Source organism: Panthera onca, chromosome A2, assembly GCF_046562875.1.
Source record: "Panthera onca isolate mPanOnc1 chromosome A2, mPanOnc1 haplotype 2, whole genome shotgun sequence".
Classification (NCBI taxonomy): domain Eukaryota; kingdom Metazoa; phylum Chordata; class Mammalia; order Carnivora; family Felidae; genus Panthera; species Panthera onca.
In genome coordinates, this window is record NC_138340.1 from 111,575,115 (window position 1) to 111,596,090 (window position 20,976).

The 20,976-nt window shown below is 35.2% G+C and overlaps 1 protein-coding gene across 1 annotated transcript in view; it reads left to right on the forward strand.

The window, feature by feature from the left end:
- Nucleotides 1–12,867, forward strand: part of HDAC9 (histone deacetylase 9) — a 930,192-nt gene extending 917,325 nt beyond the window's left edge. Inside the window, exon 27 of the mRNA XM_060632636.3 lies at nt 11,792–12,867. Within this exon, the coding sequence (XP_060488619.1) occupies nt 11,792–11,831 (40 nt within the window). The 3' untranslated portion in view covers nt 11,832–12,867. The remainder of the gene's footprint in view (nt 1–11,791) is intronic.
- Nucleotides 12,868–20,976: the final 8,109 nt, after the last annotated feature.

The following is a 20,976-nucleotide window of genomic DNA, read 5'->3' on the forward strand; positions in this document are numbered from 1 at the left end:
TTGTGAACACAGCACTCAATTTTCTTTGATATATACCTAGGAATAGAATCGCCAAGGTGTAGGAAAGTCATGTGTTTGTAATACACTTCCAAACTGCTCTCCAAAATGGTTGTGCCATCTTTCATTCCCATCAGCAATGAATGACTACTCCAATTACTTCATATCCTCACCTTCACTTTGTAAAATCAGTCTATAATTTTAGCCTTTCTAGCGGATATGTAATGGTATCTTACTGTGGTTTTTATATTTTTTTCCAAAGACCTATATTCATGTTCACATCATGCCCCTTGGCACATATACTCCATACTGTTTGGAATACTTTTATTCCCTTTCTTCCCACTTGACCATGTACTGGCCTCCCCATTTTCTTCCACTTATCCAAAAAATTCAGATCAAATATCACTTCCTCTTCTTGGAGAATATTCACTGACCATCAATCCCCAAATTAGGTCAGGTACCCCTGTTCTATTTTCTGTCTCCTCAATACTTGTAGTACCTAGAACAGAGCCAGGGTGCATAATAGACATGCAGTAATTATAATTTGAATCAGTGAGAGATTCAGTAAACTGTGGAGTGCCAGAATTAGTAGACATGTGGAGCTTTGGGAGCTGTGGGAAGGTAAGTGTGGCAGCCATTCTGGAAAGCAGTTTAGTACTATTTACTATACACAAAGCATATTAACTAGTAATCCTGCTTCTGAAGATGGTCTTGTCTAAAGTCATTAAAGCATATATATAGTAGGAAGTTCACTACAGTTTTATTCATGGTGGGTAGACAGAGGGAGTCAAACCTGGGGTCCATTATTGGGAGAATGAAATAGTTAAAATGCGGCAGATATAGATAGATAGATAGATAGATAGATAGATAGATAGATCGATCGATCATGGAGATACCATGTAGTACTTGGCAGTGACAGACTAGATAAACATAACTACATGGATAGATCTAGTAAATGCAGAACTAAGTGAGAAAATTAAGCAACAGAAATTATATATATAATATACATATTATATATAATATATATAAATATGTTAGTTTATAAATAATATGTAAATATATAAATATATATTAATTACATAAAATAAAAATATATGCTCACAAAACAATAATATATAGCTCTGAAGAGTACCCTACAAACAAAATAATGTACATAACAGGCATTAGATTGTCTGCCTTGAAGGAGGAAGAAAAAAGTAAGATAATAATGGGATTCAAACAAGTCAATGAAACAAGAGAAAACACTTATTACTAAATGACATTATTCATATAAACAAAGAAATACTGTTTTAAAAATCATAGGAAATGAAATACATTTTGGGAAATGTACAAGAATGTAAGGCAAATACAAGAATTTAAATTTATGCTATGTATTTTCTCAAGTTAAATTGTTTACTTTCTGCTTTATATTTTTGTAAGTTATTTTAACCTGTGATTGCTGGACTGAACAGATCCTTCTCTTAAATATATGTAATCTTCACCCTTTATTGACAGAGAATCATCAGTGTTCACTGTTAAGTTGGCTTGCTAGAGTAGAAGTTTATGTCTTCCAATTAGCCAAACTATTGTACTAAAATTTATCTTTGGAGGTTTTATTTTATACGTATTGTTGACCTTACTGTGTCTGCATCTTACCTACTTACAAATGGAATTAAATTTAAAAATGTAAAGATTGCATCTCTTCCCTTTCCCTATCTCTTTCCACAACTGTATTTTTGCTAATCAAGGTAAGCTTGGTGTATATGTACATTGATTACGGAAGTGGGGAGCCCCCACATTTCCAGAGCATTGCTTCTCACTGTTTCACAAAAAAAAAAAAAAATACATTAATGGGGCGCCTGGGTGGCTCAGTCAGTTAAGTGTCCGACTTCGGCTCAGGTCATGATCTCGCAGTCTGTGAGTTCGAGCCCCGCGTCGGGCTCTGTGCTGACAGCTCAGAGCCTGGAGCCTGCTTCGGATTCTATGTTTTCCTCTCTCTCTGACCCTCCCCCGTTCATGCTGTGTCTCTCTCTGTCTCAAAAATAAATAAACGTTTAAAAAAAATTTGTTTAAAAATACGTTAAAAGGTCATTCCTCACCAAGTTCATTTTCTAAGTGTTTCACAAAGATGATTTCTTTTTAAAAAATCCTTTTAACGAAATATGTAGACTATAAAACAGATATCTAGGGGATAGGAATTAAATAAAGACAATACCACCTCCACTGAAAGCTATGTATGTGAAAAGGGAAATACTATAAATTATCAGAGTGGCAGATGTAAATAATACAGTTTTTCTGTAATTGTTCAACACTTTACAGTGTATAAAGCATGTTCTCTTAAATTACATCCCTGAGGGCAAGTCAAGGAATATTTCAGTTTTAAAGAGAAAATTGAGACTCCACAAATGTTGACTTGCTCAAAGTTAAATTTTAGAAAGTGGTAGAGCTGGGACTTAAGCACAGATCATTTGCCTTGAAATCCAGGAGATTCTACAACTTTCTATGCTACTAACACTATCTCTGTGCAGCAAGACACAGAGAGAATTGGTTAGTTATGTGGATGCATATTTGATTCAGTAGAAGGTGGGGATTAGTAAGTGGACTATTTTCAAAAAAGTGGTTAGTATGAAATAATTTTTTTTTTTTTTTACTTTAGAGAGAAAGTGCATGAGTCGAGGAGACAGAGAGAGGGAGAGAGAGAGGGAGAGAGAATCTTAAGCAGGACTCACACTTGGTGCAGAGCTAGACATGGGGCTTGATCCCACAACTCTGGGATCATGGACCTGAGCCGAAATCAAGAGTTGGACATTCAACTGACTGAGCCACCCAGGTGTCCCAAAGCATGAAATGATTTTGAAGGGAGGAAAGAGAAGCATCTGTTCATGTCCTCAGAGTTTAGGCTGGACATGTATGTATCTGAAGAATGCACAGATCATCCACAAAGAATAAATATGTGTTACTTACATCTGTGACCCATGGAATGTTTTCTCTCTATACTATTGTCTCTGAAATTCCAGCCATAATTGAGTCCTGGGTATGGGGGGAAAGATCATCTTATTGTAGATTTGGGTTAGAAATAGGAAAATTCAGGTTGGGGGAATGATGTCACTATTATGGGAGAGCAGAGACCTGAGCTTTTTTCCCCCAACAAAGATCAATAATTGGATACCCGTCCACGAACAAAAACAGCTCTGGGAGAGCTTAGCAGTCTACTCACAAACTTTAGCAGAACAGTGGAACAGAAAACCTGAGAATAACCACATAAAAAGGGAATGAAGAACAGCTTCATTTTGCCTGAGTCATCCATTCTCCAGACTGACACTACTCAGCACCAGGAGGGCCTCAGCTAGAAAGAGTTCCCCTTGCTGGGAAGAGGAGAGTGGGATGAGTGACCAGCATCCCCACCCTTTTGGGACACTGCAGAAAGGACCTACTTCAGTTTCACCCCACCCAGAGAACTGGCAAAGCTGAGACATATAGAGATGGCCTGGAACAAGGAAGAAGTGTGGGCACAACCAGTATCAGAAATGCAATGGGAGTGATCGTGGTTCCCAGTGACATGCTCTGCAGGGAACCCAGTAGCTTTTACTGCTGAAGAAACCAATGTCCAAAACAGCTCCTTCAGACCCCCTGGAGATTTTACACCAGGTTTTTACCTGAGAGGTTTTCATGTTCATGTTATCTAGTTTCCCAGGTCTCTCCTCATTTCTTCCCTCTGGCCCCCATGCCTCTGCAGCCTGGGATTTATACTGGCAGCCAGCCCCAGCTTCTGTGGCTGCACCAGTGCAAGACACCAACCTGGACCCCTGCCATTGATCCACCACCATGCACAGACTCAGGGATAGCCCCTCCAGCTGTGCACCAGCACGCTGCTGGCCTGACTGCCATCACCAGCCTCCACTGCCATTTGTGCACCCATAGCAAGACCCTGCAGCCATGGGAGTCCATTCTGACAGTCATGGCCCCCACAACTGGCAGAGAACAGGATTCAGCCCTATCTTCTGTCTCTGGCCTGAACTCTTGAGCCCAGGTGCAGCTAGGGCCTCCAACTCTGTACCTGCACACTCCTGGCCAACTCACTAGCTTCAACTGCCAGTTTATACCTATGGTGAGACCTTGCAGCCACAGGAGCATACTCCAAAAGTCAAGGCCCACAAAGTTTCATGTAGGCCCACATCTAAACCTGACTCAAACCCAGTGATTTGAACCACTGGGCTCAACTGCATCTAACCCCTTCAGCTGTGTACTTGCACCCCCCTAACCTGAATCCCAGCATTGGCCTCCACTGCTATGCCCCTGGGAAGGCCTTGTAATCACAGGAGTGATTATGAATTATTGGAATCTCAGTAGAAGAAGGTGACAGAAAGCTTTTTTAAAGTAATAATGGCTTAAGGTGCCTGGGTGGTTCATTCAGTTGAGAGTCCAAATCAGTTTCTGCTCAGGTCGTGATCTCGTGGTTTGTGGGATCAAACCCCACGTCAGGCTCTGCACTGACATTGTGGAGCCTACTTGGGATTATCTCTATCCCTCTCTCCTGCCCCTTCCACCCTCAAAATTAATAAACTTAAAAAATACAAAGTAGTAATGGCTGACCTTCCCAAACCTGAGGAAAGATTTAGATACCTGGGTTCATGAGACTAATAGGTCAGCTCAAAATTCCAATACAAAATTATATTCTTGGGGGTGCCTGAGTGGCTCAGTCAGTTAAGTGTCCAACTGATTTCAGCTCTGATCATGATCTCGTGGTAGTGAGATTCTCTTTCTCCATCTCTTTCTCCCCCTCTCCCCCACTCATGTGTGTGCGCTCTCTCTCTCTCTGTCTCTGTCTCTCTCTCGCCACAAAACAAAACAAAACCAAAAAAAAAAAAAAAGACCTTCTGTAAGACACATTATAATAAAACTCTAAATCAAAGACAAAGAGAAATTTAAAAGTATCAAGAAAAAAAAATTATACTAGGGAACTTCAGTAAAGATATCAGTGGTTTTCTCAGCAAAAACCTTGTAAGCCAGGAAAGAGTGGGGTAATATATTCAAATGCTGAAAATAAAAAACTGTCAACCAGGATAGTTTATTTAGCAGAGTGGTCCTTCAGAAATGAAGGTGAGATAAATTTTTTTCCAAACAAACAGAGGCTGAGTAAATTCATCACACAACACCTGCCTTAGAAGAAATGCTGAAAGTAGTTCTTATAAGCTGAAGAGAAAGAATGACACTGAATAACTTGAAAACATGAAAATATTCTGTATACTAGTAAAGGTAAGAATACAGTCAGAATCAGAATGTTCTAATACTGTAATATGATGTTGTATTAACCACTTAACTCTAGTGTAAGAGTTAAAGGGCCAAAGTATTAAAAATAGCTATAGGTACAATAATTTCTTAACAGATACATAGTATAAAAAGATGTAAAGTGTGACATAAAAAGCATAAAATGTAGGGAGGAGGAGTAAAAGGGTAGAATTTTGCATGTGAGCAAAGTTAAGTTGTTATCAGATTAAATAGACTGTAATATGTACAAGATGTTTCAAGTAGGCCTCAGACTAACCACAAAACAAAAAGCTATAGTAGGTACACATGAGATAAAGAGAATGGAATCAAAGTATACCACTAAGAAGAAATATCAATTCAAAGTGAAGACATCAAGAAAGGAAGAAAGGAACAAAGGGACTACAAAACAGCTAGAAAGCAATTAACAAAACGGTAAGTTCTTAGTTATCAACAATTATTTTAAATGTAAATGGATTAGATTCTTCAATCAAAAGGCGTAGCATGGCTAAGTGAATTTAAACAAACAAACAATTCCATCTACATACTGCCTATAAAAGACTACTTTAGCTTTAAGGACAAACATAGGCTCAGAGTCAAAGAATGGAAAAGACACTTCATGCAAATGGAAACACAGAATAGAGCAGGAGTAGCAATATGTATGTAACAAAAAATAAATTTTGAGTCTAAAACTGTAATAAGAGGCAAAGGTCATTATATGTTGATAAGTAGGTCAGCTTATCAAGAGGATACAATTATAAATATACATGCCACCAACATTGTAACACCTAAATAAATTGAGCAAATACTAATGGATCTGAAGGGAGTAATATACAACAATACAATAATAGTAGGTGACTTCAGTACTCCACTTTCTACAATGGTTACATCATTCAGAGAGAAAATCAGTAAGAAAATATTGGACTTGAGCTACACTTTACAGCAAATGGATCTAACAAACATAAACAGAACATTTCATCCAACAGCAGGAAAATATACATTTTTGCTCAAGTGAACAAGGATCATTCTCCAGGACAAATCAAATGTTATGTCACAATACAAGTCTTAGCAAATTTCAAGACTGAAATTATACCAAGTATGTTTTCTGACCACAATGGTATGAAACTCCGAACCAATTGCAGGGGGAAAACTGGAAAATTCACAAATATATGGAAATTTTAACACACTCTTGAACTAATTGATCAAGTATGAAATCAAAAGAAAATCAAAAAATGTCTTGAAATAAATATCTTGAAGCAAACAAAAATGGAAACAGAATATACCAAAACTTATGGGATAAATGAAAAGCAGTGTTAAGAGGCAAATTTGCAACAGTAAATGCCTCAATAAATAAATAATCTCAAAACACCCAAGTTTACATCTTAAGGAACTTCTAGAAAAAAAACAAACTAAGCCCAAAGTTGCTAGAAGAAAGTACATAACAAAAATCACAGCAGAAATAAATGAAATAGAGAATAGAAAAACAATAGGAAAGATCAACAAACTTAAGAGTTGATTCTTTGAAAACTAAAAAGGTTGACAAACCTTTAGCTAGACTTACCAAGAAAGAAGACTCAAATAATAAAATTATTAATGAAAGGGGATACAACTAATACCATATAAATACAAGTGGCATAAGAAACTACTATGAACAGTTATATGCCAACAAATTGGATAACCTACAAGAAATTAATAAATTCCTAGCAATATACAATATACCAACACTGAATCATGAAGAAATAGAAAATCTGAACAGACCAATAATGAGTAAGGAGATTGGATCAGTAATCAAAAACCTCTCAAACAAAATTCCAGTCCCAGATGGTTTCACTGGTGAATTCTTCTAAACCTTTAAAGAAGAATTAACAGCAGTTCTCAAACTTGTCCAAAAAAATCGAAAAGAAGAGAATACTCTCAAACTTCTCTTAATATAGTCCATATTGCCTCAATATCACAGTCAGATACTACAAGGATTCTACAAAAAAGGAAAATTATAGGCCAACACCCCTGATGAACATTGATGTGAAAATCCTCAACAAAATACCAAGTAATTTCAACTACACATTTAAAAGATAATACAACATCATCAAGTGGAATTTATCCCTAGGATGGTTCAACAAATGCAAATCAATCACCATGATACACCACATTAATAGAATGGAGGGTAGAAATCATATGATTCTCTCAATAAGTGCAGGGAAAACAACTGACAACATTTAACATCCTTTCATAATGAAAACTCTCAACAAATTAGGTATAGAAGGAACATACCTCAACATAATAAAGGCCATATGACAGACCCACAGCTAACATCATACTCAACAGTAAAAGTTGAATACTGTCCCTCTAAGATCAGAAACTACATAAGGGTACCTATTCTCACCACTCCTATTCTACATTGTACTGGAAGTCCTACCAAGAGCAATTAGGGAAGAAAAAAATACAAAAGGCATCCAAACAAGAAAAGAAGAAGTAAAATTATCTCTGTTTGCTAGTTGCAGAATACAAAATAAGATCTATATACCAAAAAGAAGACTCTGATGAAAGAAACTGAAAATGACACAAAGAAGATTTAACTGTTTGGAAGTGTCCATACACCAAAGTCATCTATAGAGTCAATGAAATTCCTATCAGAATTCCAATGGCATTTTCCACAAAAATAGAAGAAAAAAAATCCTCAAATTCATATGGAATGACAAAAGACCCTGTATAGCCAAAACAATCTTGAGAAAGAACAAAGCTGGAAGCATCACATATCCTGAGTTAAAACTGTTCAAAGCTGTAGTAGTCAAAACAGTATGGCACTGTCATAAAAGCAAACATAAACCAATGAAACAGAACTGACAGCCCAGAAATAAACCCTCACATATACAGTCAACTAATATTACCAAGGGAGCCAAGAATATTCAAAGGGGAAGTAATCTCTTCAGTAAATGGTATTGAGAAAACTGGACATTCCCATGAAAAAGAATGAAATTGGACCCTATCGTACACCACTCACAAAAATTAACTTGAAGTGGATTAAAGACTTACATGAAGACCTGAAACTATAAACATAGTTATAGTTTAGAAAAAAAATAAGGAAAAAAGCTTCTTTGGTCTTTTGCAATGAATTTTTTGGATATGACAAAAAGAAGAAAAAGCAACAAAAGCAAAAATATAAACATGTGTAACTACATCAACCTAAAAGTTTTGCACAGCAAAAGAAACAATCAACAAAATGAAAAGGCAACCTATGATATAGAAAATATTTGCAAACACATGTATATATGTGATATATGGTATATTTGCAAATCATGATACATATATAAGGGGTTGATATTCAAAATATATATGGAACTCATACAATTCAATGGCAAAAAGTAATAATTTGATTAAAAAATGGACAAAGGACCAGAACAGATATTTTTCTAAAGAAAACATACAGATGGCCAGCAGGTATATGAAAAGATGTTCAACATCATTAATCATTAGGGAAATGCAAATCAAAACCACAATGAGATACCATTTTACATCAGTTAAAATGGCTAGCATGAGAAAGACAAGAGATAATAAATGTTAGTGATGGAGATTGCTCAATAAATTAAAAATAGAACTACCATGTGATGCAGCAACCTCACTACGGGGTATATAATCCAGAGGAAACAAAATCAGTATCCTGAAGAAATATCTGCACTCTCATGTTCATTGCAGCATTGCTCACTACAGCCAAGACAAGGAAACAACCTAACACCTGTCTCCATTGATGGATGAATGGATAAAGAAAATGTGGTATAAACTTCCAATGGAATATTATTCAGCCATAAAAGAGATTCAACATGAGTGAACCTGAGGGCATTAGGCTAAGTGACATAAGGCAGACAAAGATAAATACTCATTTGTATGATCTTACCTATATGTGAAATCTAAACCTATTGAACTCAGTATGTATATAAGATGATGGATTCTTTTTTTTTTTAATGTTTATTTTTGAGACAGAGAAAGAGCAAGAGTAGGGGAGAGACAGAAAGAGAGGGAGACACAGAATCCGAAGCAGGCTCCAGGCTCCGAGCTGTCAACACAGAGCCCGATGCGGGACTTGAACCCATGAACTGTGAGATCATGACCTGAGCTGAAGTCGGACACTCAACCAACTGAGCCACCCAGGCACCCCAGATGATGGATGTTAACTAAACCTATTATGATAATCATTTCACAATATATGTAAGCCAAACCATCATACTGTACACCTTAAACTTATTCAATTATATATATCAATTATTTCTCAGTAAAACTGGAAAAAGTCCACGTTGAACTGATAGAAACAGAGAATACATTGTTAGTTACCAGGGGCTGGGAGTTGGGGGAAATGGGACAATGTTGGTCAAAGGGTACACACTTTCATTTATAAGATGAATCAATTCCAAGGATGTAATGTAAGGCAAGGTGACTATAATTAACAGTAATGTATGCGTGAAAGTTGCTATGAGATTAAATCTTGAATGTTCTTACCATAACAACAACCAGATGGTACTTACATGAAGTGAAAGATGTGTGTTTGTGGTAAACATTTTGCAATATATTTGTGTATCGAGTCATCACATTCTACACCTTAAACTTATACAATGTTGTACGTCAGTTGGATCTCAATAAAGCTAAAAAAAAAAAAATAGGAAAACTCAGTTTCCATTAGAGTTTTCTTCTCAGCATACTGATAATTTTAGTTTGGAAAGATTTTGATAGAGTATGACTCATTTAAACAGTTTTTTTTGATCTTATATAACAATGCTAAATGCTTTCTCACAACCTCCTTATCCAGTATAATCTTGGACAGGCTATAACTTCCTAAGAAATGATTTTTTTTTTTTTAGTACTCACGTGGACTGATTTGGCACCCCTTTAGGAAATGTCAAATAATGAATATCGTATATTTCTCATGCTTTAGAGGATGCATTAAAATCCTTTTTATTACCATCTCATTGATATTATAAAAACACTAAGTTAAAATGGCAACTACTTGGGGCACCTGGGTGGCTCAGTCGGTTAAGTGTCCGACTTTAGCTCAGGTCACGATCTCTCGGTTCATGAACTGGAGCCCCGTGCCGGGCTCTGTGTTGACAGCGGAGCCTGGAGTCTGCTTCAATTCTATGTCTCCCTCTCTCTGCCCCTCTCCTGCTCGCACTCTGTCTCTCTCTCTCTCTCTCTCTCTCTCTCTCTCTCTCTCTGTCTCTCAAAAATAAACGCTAAAAAAAAATTTTAATGGCAACTACTTTATTTATAGATGCATAGAAATCTTGATTTATTTTCCTTATAAATGTATAAAACAACATGGCTAAATAGTTCATTTGTCTTCAGGAGCAGCTTTGTTTTAAACATAGCATTTTTTTTTTCCATTATGAAAGTAACTCATAGAATCATGGCAAGTATAAACTATATGAAAAAAATGAAAACCACCTATTACTGCACCATCCAAAGAGAACCATCATCCAAATATTATTTCCATAGTTTCCTGTGGTAGCATAGGCATAACTCTGTATCTCTGAGCCATTCACACAATTGTATGCATATGTTAGATGACAAAGGGACAGATCCAAAGTATTAAATAACTAATGTCTCATAGTGTTTATTGTTTACAAGTCAAATTTGTATCTTTTTTTAACCTTACCTAATTCTGTAAGGAGCATTTTTTCCCTCTGGTTTTGAACCTGAAGCCACTGCTTCATGGAAGTGCAACATTAGCAGTTACAACATTAGCAAATCGCAGAGCTCAGACTCAAACTCACTTCTCTCGGCATCTCAAATCCCAGTAGTCTTCCTCAACCATCCAACTACCTCATGTATTTGGATTTCTCCTACAATCTGTCCTTTTGACTAAATTAAAAATCATTCTAAAAGTTTGCCTTAAAACACCCTCAGAGTGTTACTAAATTAAGTTTAAATATCAAGTATAAATTTCCAAGCAATTAGTTTTGGTTTTGCCTGAGCAGAACACCCCACAGATGATGCCGAATAAAAACTATTTACACACTTCCATAGAGCATTTCTTGTAAAAATGTTGGGTCTGTAGCAGCAATTTACTAATCAAATTCAGAATTTGATTTGAAATTCCTCCGGCAGGCAGCCAATCCAGTTATGAAAGAACAGAAGCAAAAACTAGAGCCCTGGTGAGTCTCCTCCAGAAGCTAGATGGGTCCTTTGCTCTCGTTAGCAAACTGGTTCCATAGGAAATCATTGTGATTGCTCCTAAAATAAAATATTGTAGTTAATTTTTTCAATAAATTATTGGACTGTACTAGACACAAAACATGTACATTTCAGAATCTAGACTTATAAAATATTTTGACATGTTTTAATATAAACAGGAACATTTCCAATGATTGCTTGGATCTAAAATGTTTTTCCACTTGACATTTGTTTATACTTCCTAGGAAAGAAACTCTATTTATGGATAACTGAATAACACAAATAAACATTAGAGAGAGCTGAAAAATCAGCTTTGATTATGCATGAAAATCTACAATGTCATTGTGTACTCTTATGCCGTATTCTGATTGCCTGTTTATTTTTACAGAACTGCTGGTGAGCCTATGGAAGAGGAGCCAGCCTTGTGAAGTGCCAAGCACACCCTCCCCCACTATATTTCCTGTGTGTGACATCATTGTGTATCCCCCCACCCAGCACCCTCAGACATGTCTTGTCTGCTGCCTGGGTGGCACAGATTCGATGTAACATAAACACTGGGCACAAAATTCTGAACAGCAGCTTCACTTGTTCTTTGGATGGACTTGAAAGGGCATTAAAGATTCCTTAAACATAACCGTTGTGATTCTAAAGTTACAGTAAAACCATGATTGGAAGAAACTGCTTCCAGCATACTTTTAATATGCTGAGTGACCCACTCCCACGCCCAAAGTTTAAACTAGTAACATCCAGTACAGCATTAGATACTGTTAATTATGGATGCTACAACAGCTAGCAAAATTTTGGGCAAAACCTAAGAAATACTCATTCCTGACATTCTGATCAGTTTTTTTTTTATTGCATAATTTTTGTCAGTCTTAAATTGCTTACAGGATTTGCTTTTGGGTATGAACAGATAGCAGTTCTTGACCTATTGCGGGGGGGGGGGGGTTGTTTTGTTTTGTTTTGTTGTTTTTTTGGCTTTTAACACATGGTTCAACTCTTAACTCGTAAGAGAGTTCAAGATGGAGGAACTGGGGTGAGGCTTTGTTCAATGGAATAAACCATGCTGTCTCTCAAAGTCCAAATGCCAAAGGATCTTCACAAACTGTATGTAATGGTGCAATGTTTTATGTCACATTTCTTGAGAAAAATAACCCTATTTCCCTAACCTCCCTCTGTGTGTTCTCACACATGGGAGATTTGCAACTGTATTTGAGGATGAGGTCTTCCATCTGCCTCCTACATCCCTTGCTCTAATGATAGTCACTTCAAGCATATGCTCCATAGAGGATGGTCTTACTTTGTTCCAAATCTATCAAGAACTTGGTTCTCTTTTTTTATTTCCTCCATCCCATCCATTCTTTTTACCTTTCATCCCTCCTTCCTATAGAAAAGCTAAAGATTACCCATAATTTTCCCAATTACTTAGGAGCTTTGAGTCTTTCTTTCTTTCTTTGATTCTTTCTTTCTTTCTTTCATTTATTTTTTTATTTTATTTTATTTTATTTTATTTTATTTTATTTTATTTTATTTTATTTTATTTATATTTTTCAGATTAACAGTTGTTTGGCCTGATGTGTTCTTTTAACTCTGACACCACTGAGGTGAAGGAATGCTACTGAATTTTCTAGATCTTTGACATGTGTTAATGAAGGCATTGCCTATTTGAAGTCACCTTGAATTGAGTTAACCATGAAGTTGTGCCTTCCTGTGGGGAGGGGGGGAACAAAAATACACTTAACCTTCATACATGTTACCTTAATGTCAAAGGCTAAAAATAAAGGACATTTATTTCTGAGAATAAAAGCAATTTACTAAATATAAGTAGGTTATACCCTACCTCCCAAAATTTAATTTCAACGTATAACTCAAACACCTAAAGATACTGATGTAGAATACCTCGCAGTATTTAATGTCTGACAATGCTTTTGAAAGAGTTGATGTTTCTTTTTATATATTTTCCTAAGTCAAAGGATATATTAAAGCCATAAGTGAAGATTGTCATGCTTTTATTCAGAAATCTGAAAGAAACCTTAATTAAAACAAGGTTTTAGGAAAGGCCATGATATGAAAGATATAAAACAATATGGTTTTAGTTAAAGAGGACTCTAACCTGTAAATCAAAGATGAAAGATCTCACTCAAGTAGAATTATATAACTCCCTTTTGTTATACAGTCAGACCATATTTTTCATGCATTTGGTTTTTTTAGGATTACCATTTTAATTTTAAAGACTTTTATTACATATACAAAAATGGCTCAATACTTGGTTTAACATCTTAGAAATTTGAGACACCCTTTGAAATAGGAAATCTGAAATGGAATGTAACTCAGTATTAGGTAAAAATTAGTTTTAGTGCATAAGGGTAAGGTCAATCTAGATTCACAATAATAATGAATTTTTGTTAAAAATCATATTTTCAGAGAAATTGATGCCAATCATATTTGCTAGCTATTGCAATTTTTCTGTAATTGCTTGAGGAGACTTACTTACAGAAAACCAAATAGTGGAGCCAAAGGCTTTAATAAAAAAAAAAAAAAAAGACACCTCTCCCCCTTAAAAAGAAAGTTATGTCATATTTTAATTGGAAACATAATTGTGACTTTCTAAACTCAGCTTCATAATTACAAATCTCAGTTATTACTTTCAGTCTTCCCAGATATTTTTTAGATGTTGAGTAAGAAAATGAAACAGTATAGTGCAAGCATACTAATTTACTAACATTTCCTATAATAATTTTGCCACATATTTAATATACACAGCCATCAGTCTGATAAAGCCAAATTACTAGGACACCTCCATGGTTATTTAGATTTACAACATGACACATTAATGAGTTAATCACACATTCTTCTGTGTGGTACCCAGTTGGTTGCAGTTAGGGTCTTTAGGATGCATGGAGAGGGAGATAAGGTAGGGAGAAGATTAATCACAGCTGAATGTAGTTGTAAGAAGAGACTGCAAGTGCTTTTTGATTATACCCTTACAAGCTCTAGTGTAGTCCTCAGGGACCGAATGGAGGCTTTTTGAGAACATCAACACTTCTTTTGAAATAGGCCAGCACTTTTTGAAAGGGTGGTTTCACTTGGTAATAGTTTTCTCCACTTATACATTTAATTTTATTGCTCATAATAGTAAGAGATTATTAGCACTACTCTCTCTCTTTGTGAAGTTTAAATACATAAGCTTTCTCACAATCTAATAGATCACATACATGATGAGTAAAAATGATGACTTTTGAGAAATCAATTAGCAAATAATTCTAGGACTTTAATAATATTTGATAATAAGTACAAAAGGAAAGTTAATTTTCTCAATTATATAGTACAACCCAGTGTCTGAAAAACAGACAATTTTATTAGGATAATAAGTAAAATGGACCTCAAATGGTAATAGAGGCTATTTAATTATTGCTTACTAAATGGGAAGAACATTTTGAGATGAAATATTTTGAAATATTTTTAAACATATTTACAACATCAATATTAGAGATAGAAATAAGCTTTTGAGAAAAACAGAGATACACAGGAAAAACTATTACAAATCACATTTCCATTACCAATCATAAGAACTGAAATCTTGCCTTCAGTTTTGACTATAACCCTTTGCAAAACTCTCATAAACCTCTCACTGAGGACATAGCAGAGGAACCTACCTGGCTGGCAACTCTTGATCTTGGGGTTTTAAGTTCAAGCCACATGTTGGGTATAGAGATTACTTAAAACCTTGAAAAAACAAACAAACATAGTGGATTTGAAAGCAGGACGTCTCCTCACACAATTTCAGAAACTATGGGGCTGGTCTCTCCTAACAATTTAGTACTCTTATATTTCCAAAGGTCATTCATAAAGCTTTGTGGATTTACTGGGTTTCTTTACAGACTCCATATGGAAGTAAAATAGAATGACCATGAAGACAGTCTCCTGGGAGAAAATTTCAGTCAGCACTTTCACACTTATTTTTTATGGCAGCATCTATGTTTAGGACAGTTTATTTAAATATTTCTTAGTATTTATCTTTTGAAAGTTTATACTCAGTTTGTCTCAGTGAAAGTATTAAATGTCTAATAGCCACAAAACAAACAAACCAAAGGTTTTTATCTTAAAAGCAATTCATTCTGAGCTTCAAATAACCACTCTGTCAGAGTTTGACATTGTCATTTCTAGTGGCATCTATCTTAACATTCTTTTCCTGCTTCAGGAATTAAATCACTAGACTAGCAGAGAAAATATGAAAAAAAAATAAGAAATAGGGAAAAACACCGATTCAACTCCATACCATAAAGAGGGCGTTTTCACCTCCAAAAGAAATGAAAACCAGATGATCTAAAACTAAGAAATGGGGGCATTTTATTGTTGTCTTCAGAACTGATCATCAGCATGGTCGTTATCTTCATCAAATATCTCTTGTGTTCCCAAAGGGCACAATTACATTTTGGTCTCCAACAGTATTTTATACTATTTACTGCCTTTTGAATGAAGTATTACGAGTATTATTACATCACCTAAATCAACACCGTCACTAAAATATGTGCCTATGCGTGACTTCTTTTCCCGGTCATATTTACATTGAAAATCATAGCCCTTGCATCTTAACACCTTGCTTTTCCTTCATCAAATGCTTTATGAAACAAAACATGCTTGTCATGTGGTCCAGAGTATAAATTGTGTAGATGAACATGGGATACAGGACTCTAGAACTTGATTTCTCCAAATCAGCGGCAGCCTTTTTTTTTTTTTTTTTTTATGATATACATGGCTAGTTTTATATAATGGTTTATGCAACAACTGAGTCAGTTAAAACATGCTTGAAATAGCTGGGTCAGACAGTTGAAACTTAGACTATTGGCCTGGAGTTTTTGGACTTGATCTTACTGATTGAGTAATGGAGTTGTAACAATTTCTCAAACCATCTTCTCTCTCTCTCTCTCTTTTTTTTCTAACCATCTTAATTCTCTAACTGGAATGTTTAGCAAATACATGGTGAATTCACCATACCGTGCCAGTCTTTCTAACCAATAATTTCCTTTTACCCTTCTCTCCTTCCATTATCCAACTGCCAATGCCAAATTGCCATATCTAAACTATCAGGGTAATTTCTTAAATTTCTGTGTTTAGTAAGTAGAAACAACGTTGGCAACTTATTTTCTGAGACACCACTAGGTATACTTTGATTCATGCCAATTTATACAAACACTTTACTAGATACTCTTTTACCTTCCTTTTTATCTCTTCCTTTTCAGGAACCACTTGACTTTTTTTCTACTCTTATTTTAAAAGGTAGATCCAGTTATTGTGTTTTGGCCTACAGTTTTGGACCTGGCACTTTGTTTTATTAATGCAGAATTTTTTCTTTTGTGTCAAATATAGTTTTCCACCATTATTGCTACTGCCTAATTGTGTCATGCTCATTATCACATAGAGAAGATTGTACATATACTTTTCTTGCCCTTTGGATGATGTCTTTATGATTCAAACTCATCGGCTTAAACTCTAACCTGCAGAAAAAATGGCTGAACAGTAATTTTAAATCAATATAATTTGGAAATAAGATATTATTTCCAGACTATTCAAAGAAAATTGGACTTCTTTTATTTTTCTGTTTGGGCCTTAGGCACATTAGAGGCAAATGTTGCAACATCAAATAAAATAAGGAGGATCAAATTTTTTGTGGGACAATGTAGTCATGTCCTTTAGGCTTCATTGTGGTGCCTTTCTTGGAGTTGGCATTTTATGACACTTGACAGAGATCTTGCAGCAATTTCAGGCTATTGCTTTTATTAACTTAAAATTGAGTAGGAATGAAGTAATAAACAACTTGGGAATTAAGAATTCTAAGATCTGAGGAGGAATCACACTTCCTTGGGTATGAAAAAATTGTTTTTAGGTAAAAGTCTCCATATGCTTTTTCTAAATTTTAAGTTTCTCAAACTTTTTCTAGATAAGCAATGTTAGTGTCTTATCTCCACAACAGCTGGGTTATATAAAATTGCCCTTTCAGTGGTTGCTAGGCATAAGAAGCATTCTGTTACAAGTGAATGACCATTTTGTGGATTATAGCCTCATCAGTTTTTTGTCATTTGAAAGCAAATATCCTGATATTTTTAAACAAAGTGGGCAGAGCAGGCAGGAAACCAATATTTATTACTCTCATGATTAAACACTTTAGACCAGGCTTGTTGATGTGTATGCCAATAATCTGGAGTTTCTGGCTTTGTGTAAAATTAAAATGTCTTTTCTATTGTGGTCTGATATCTGTTTCTGTAATAAGATCAGTTTGTTGTCCTCTGTGCACCAGTGGTTTTGCCCTTAATTTTTTTGGCTAGCGTTCACCAAAATCTGTCATCCAGAGCTGCTGAGAAAAATACATGTTGCCAAACTTCTTTTCTTAAAATTGTGCTGCCAGTGATATTTTCCCAGATGTGAAAAATAATTATCTAATAAAGGATTAATACCTTATAACAATACCATTGTTGAACATGCTCCTGGAATGTTTACCTTCTTTCTGATTCCTTTTTTTGTATTTGAAAATACTGAATGGGTAATTCAATGGTGTGTTCCAAATTGTCTATGTTGTTAATGTTGTGCTTCTCTTTCGAAGAGGATAAAAGATCCCCTTTTGTCTTGTGTTTTCTACTGAATTAGATTTCCTCTAGTCCTAGTGTGAATAAAAGCTATTTGAAATAAAACCGTTATTTGTCAAATATTTATTGAGTAAATAAAATATAGTTATAAATTACTGTGTTCCACTTTCAAAAAGTGAAAGGGTTCTTTGCAAATAAATTCCTTTATAATGTGAGAATTAACAAAAGAAGAAAAAGGTAGGTTAAAAGTAGTAGTGTTTGAATGGAATGTGCTGATTAGGATAAAAAATAACAGTAGCTAATACTGGTTATCCCAGACTTGTACCTGTTACTCTACTGAGCACTGTACCATAATTACAGTATTCTCACATGAACCCCTACATCATGTATAAGACTCCCATTCACAGATAAATCATGGAACATGAAAAGATTAACTCATTTACTTACCCATTGTTACAGATAGTAAGAGATAGGTTTAAATCCTTATCTACATCTGCGTCCAAATGGCATACATGATATGAAAAAAAGAGTAGACAAAAAGCATTTTTTAACTGTAAAACTATGACTAACATTCAGAATAGACTATATGCTCAGTCTTTGCTAACCTTATGATTTTATTAAATTATCATTTTAAATGGATTTGGTAATTGTGGGTAGGTTTGTACAGTAAGTACAAGTTACAAAACTTTTTTTTTCCTTATTTCAACATCTTTCTTTAATCTAGCCAATAACCCTAAAATGTCTTTGGAATACATATTTCAAAAACTCTTGAAATCTATTCCAAAACTAATACTTATTTTTGTATTTTATAAACCCCTGCAGTGTTTAACAGTCTAAAACATAACTGTTTCCAGTGGACAATGGCTTGGATTCCTTCTGGGAAAAGATAGTAGTATTTTGTCTAAAAGAAAGTAAACTTGAGATGGAATGAGTGGATAGAGTAGGTCTCAGTGGTAAACACCTTTGGTTTAATCAGATTTGTCAAATAGCAAATGTTACTTCATGGTCCTTTGTTTCCTTTAAGTTTGCACGGTGAAAAAAGAACAATTGAAAAAGGGGAGTACAGTTGAAAAACTAGAATGAATGTTGTATTTTTTTTAAGTTTATTTATTTATTTTTGAGAGAGAGTGCACACAAGCAAGGGTGGGACAGAGAGAAGGGGAGACACAGAATCCAAAATAGGCTCCAAGCTGCACAGCACAAAGGTATCAGCACAAAGCCTCACACGGGGCTCAAACTCACAAACCATGAGATCATGACCTGAGCCAAAGTCAGCCACTTAACTGACTGAGCTACCCAGGACCCCCAGAGTGTTGTATTATTTTTAAAAAGTTGTCTGCAGTTTGAGGCTCCTGGGTGGCTCAGTTGGTTAAGTGTCCGGCTTCTGCTCAGGTCATGATCTTGCGTTCTGTGAGTTAAAGCCCCGCGCCGGGCTCTGTGCTGACAGCTTGGAGCCTGGAGCCTGCTTCAGGGATTCTGTGCCTCCCTTTCTTTCTGCCTCTCCCCTGCTCAAGCTCTGTCTGTCTCTGTCTCTCAATAATAAATAAACGTTAAAAAATTTTAAAAAAAAGTCTGCAGTTAGAAATCTAAAGAACTTTTACTATTTACACTTTTGGAATTATTTAACTCAAAGTACTTCCAAATATTGCAATTCTCCTCAGCTCTGTAATATCAATATCAGTATCAATTCCCATGGTCCTCACAGTTGACCATAACTGGGTGATTACCCACATATCCTAATTAGTACTTTGGAAAAGACTGATACTTCTTTTAAATGTCATAAGAATAGGGGAATAAGATTCAGAGAAGTGAATGAATTCCTGTTTTCAGTATTTAAAAAGCTGGAGATATAATAAAGATTGCATTTACCTTATATTAAGTCACATTTTTTGAGTTCTTAGTATATTTTAAAAAGGCACTATTAACTTCCTACTGAAAGCTTATATAGGGCATGTGAAGTTTGATACAGTCTCACATATATTTTTTGCTTTTTCCCTAAAGATAATTATTGCAAAAGACTAATATTTAAAACCTTAAGATGTGATACAGTAAATCAATTTAATGATGCAATAAAAATTTTAATAAAGTATTTATGAAGATTTAATGAGATGTGAAGACTTTATATTCATGTTATAGATGAGATTTTTCCTTCAAGAATCCATATTTCTAGTATGCTATTTTTAAATTTTCTCCTTTGCTAAACATTTCTTTTACTTGTTTATTTTTTTAAATAAATATATTAATAGTTATTAAACACTTAACCTGGGCTCTCATTTAAGTCTTAAAACACTCCTGTGAGAGGAGTAACTTAATAGATGAGCAAACTGAGGCTTAATTACCAAACAAGAAAACCCATCTTCTTTACTGCTATCCAAATGATTTTATTCAATGTAATCAGCATTCACTGAATGCCTACAATATGCCACATGTATTCAGTACTGTTCTCATAATAGCATGGGGGATAGCGAGAAAATTGGCAATATGTCTACATAAAAGAAATGAAAATTTCATTAAAGCTGCCTCTTACATAGCAACAAAAGAAGTATTACCAGATAATACATGTGGGTTTAGAATTGTGTGATACTAAGGATTTTAAAAAATTGTGACCTGTCTTCTTTCTCCATAGAATTATAGAGGTAGACATAGAATACATACGAGAAATATTTGTTCTCTAAATTACATATAGTTATATTCACAGGAAGATTTGGGCAAAGATCTATCAAAAGCATTGATATGATTTAGGGTGTATGTTAATGCCATTTCATTTCTAATGTCTGCCTTCCCTAATGTCAACATTCAATTAAAAGAATATAATGCTGACAGGGGTGCCTGGGTGACTCAGTCCATTAAGCATCAGACTTCAGCTCAGGTCATGATCTCACAGGTTGTGAGTTCAAGCCCTGTCTCGGAGCCTGCAGCCTGCTTCGGATTCTGTGTCTCCCTCTCTCTCTGTCCCTCCCCTGCTCATGCTGTGTCTCTGTCTCTCTCT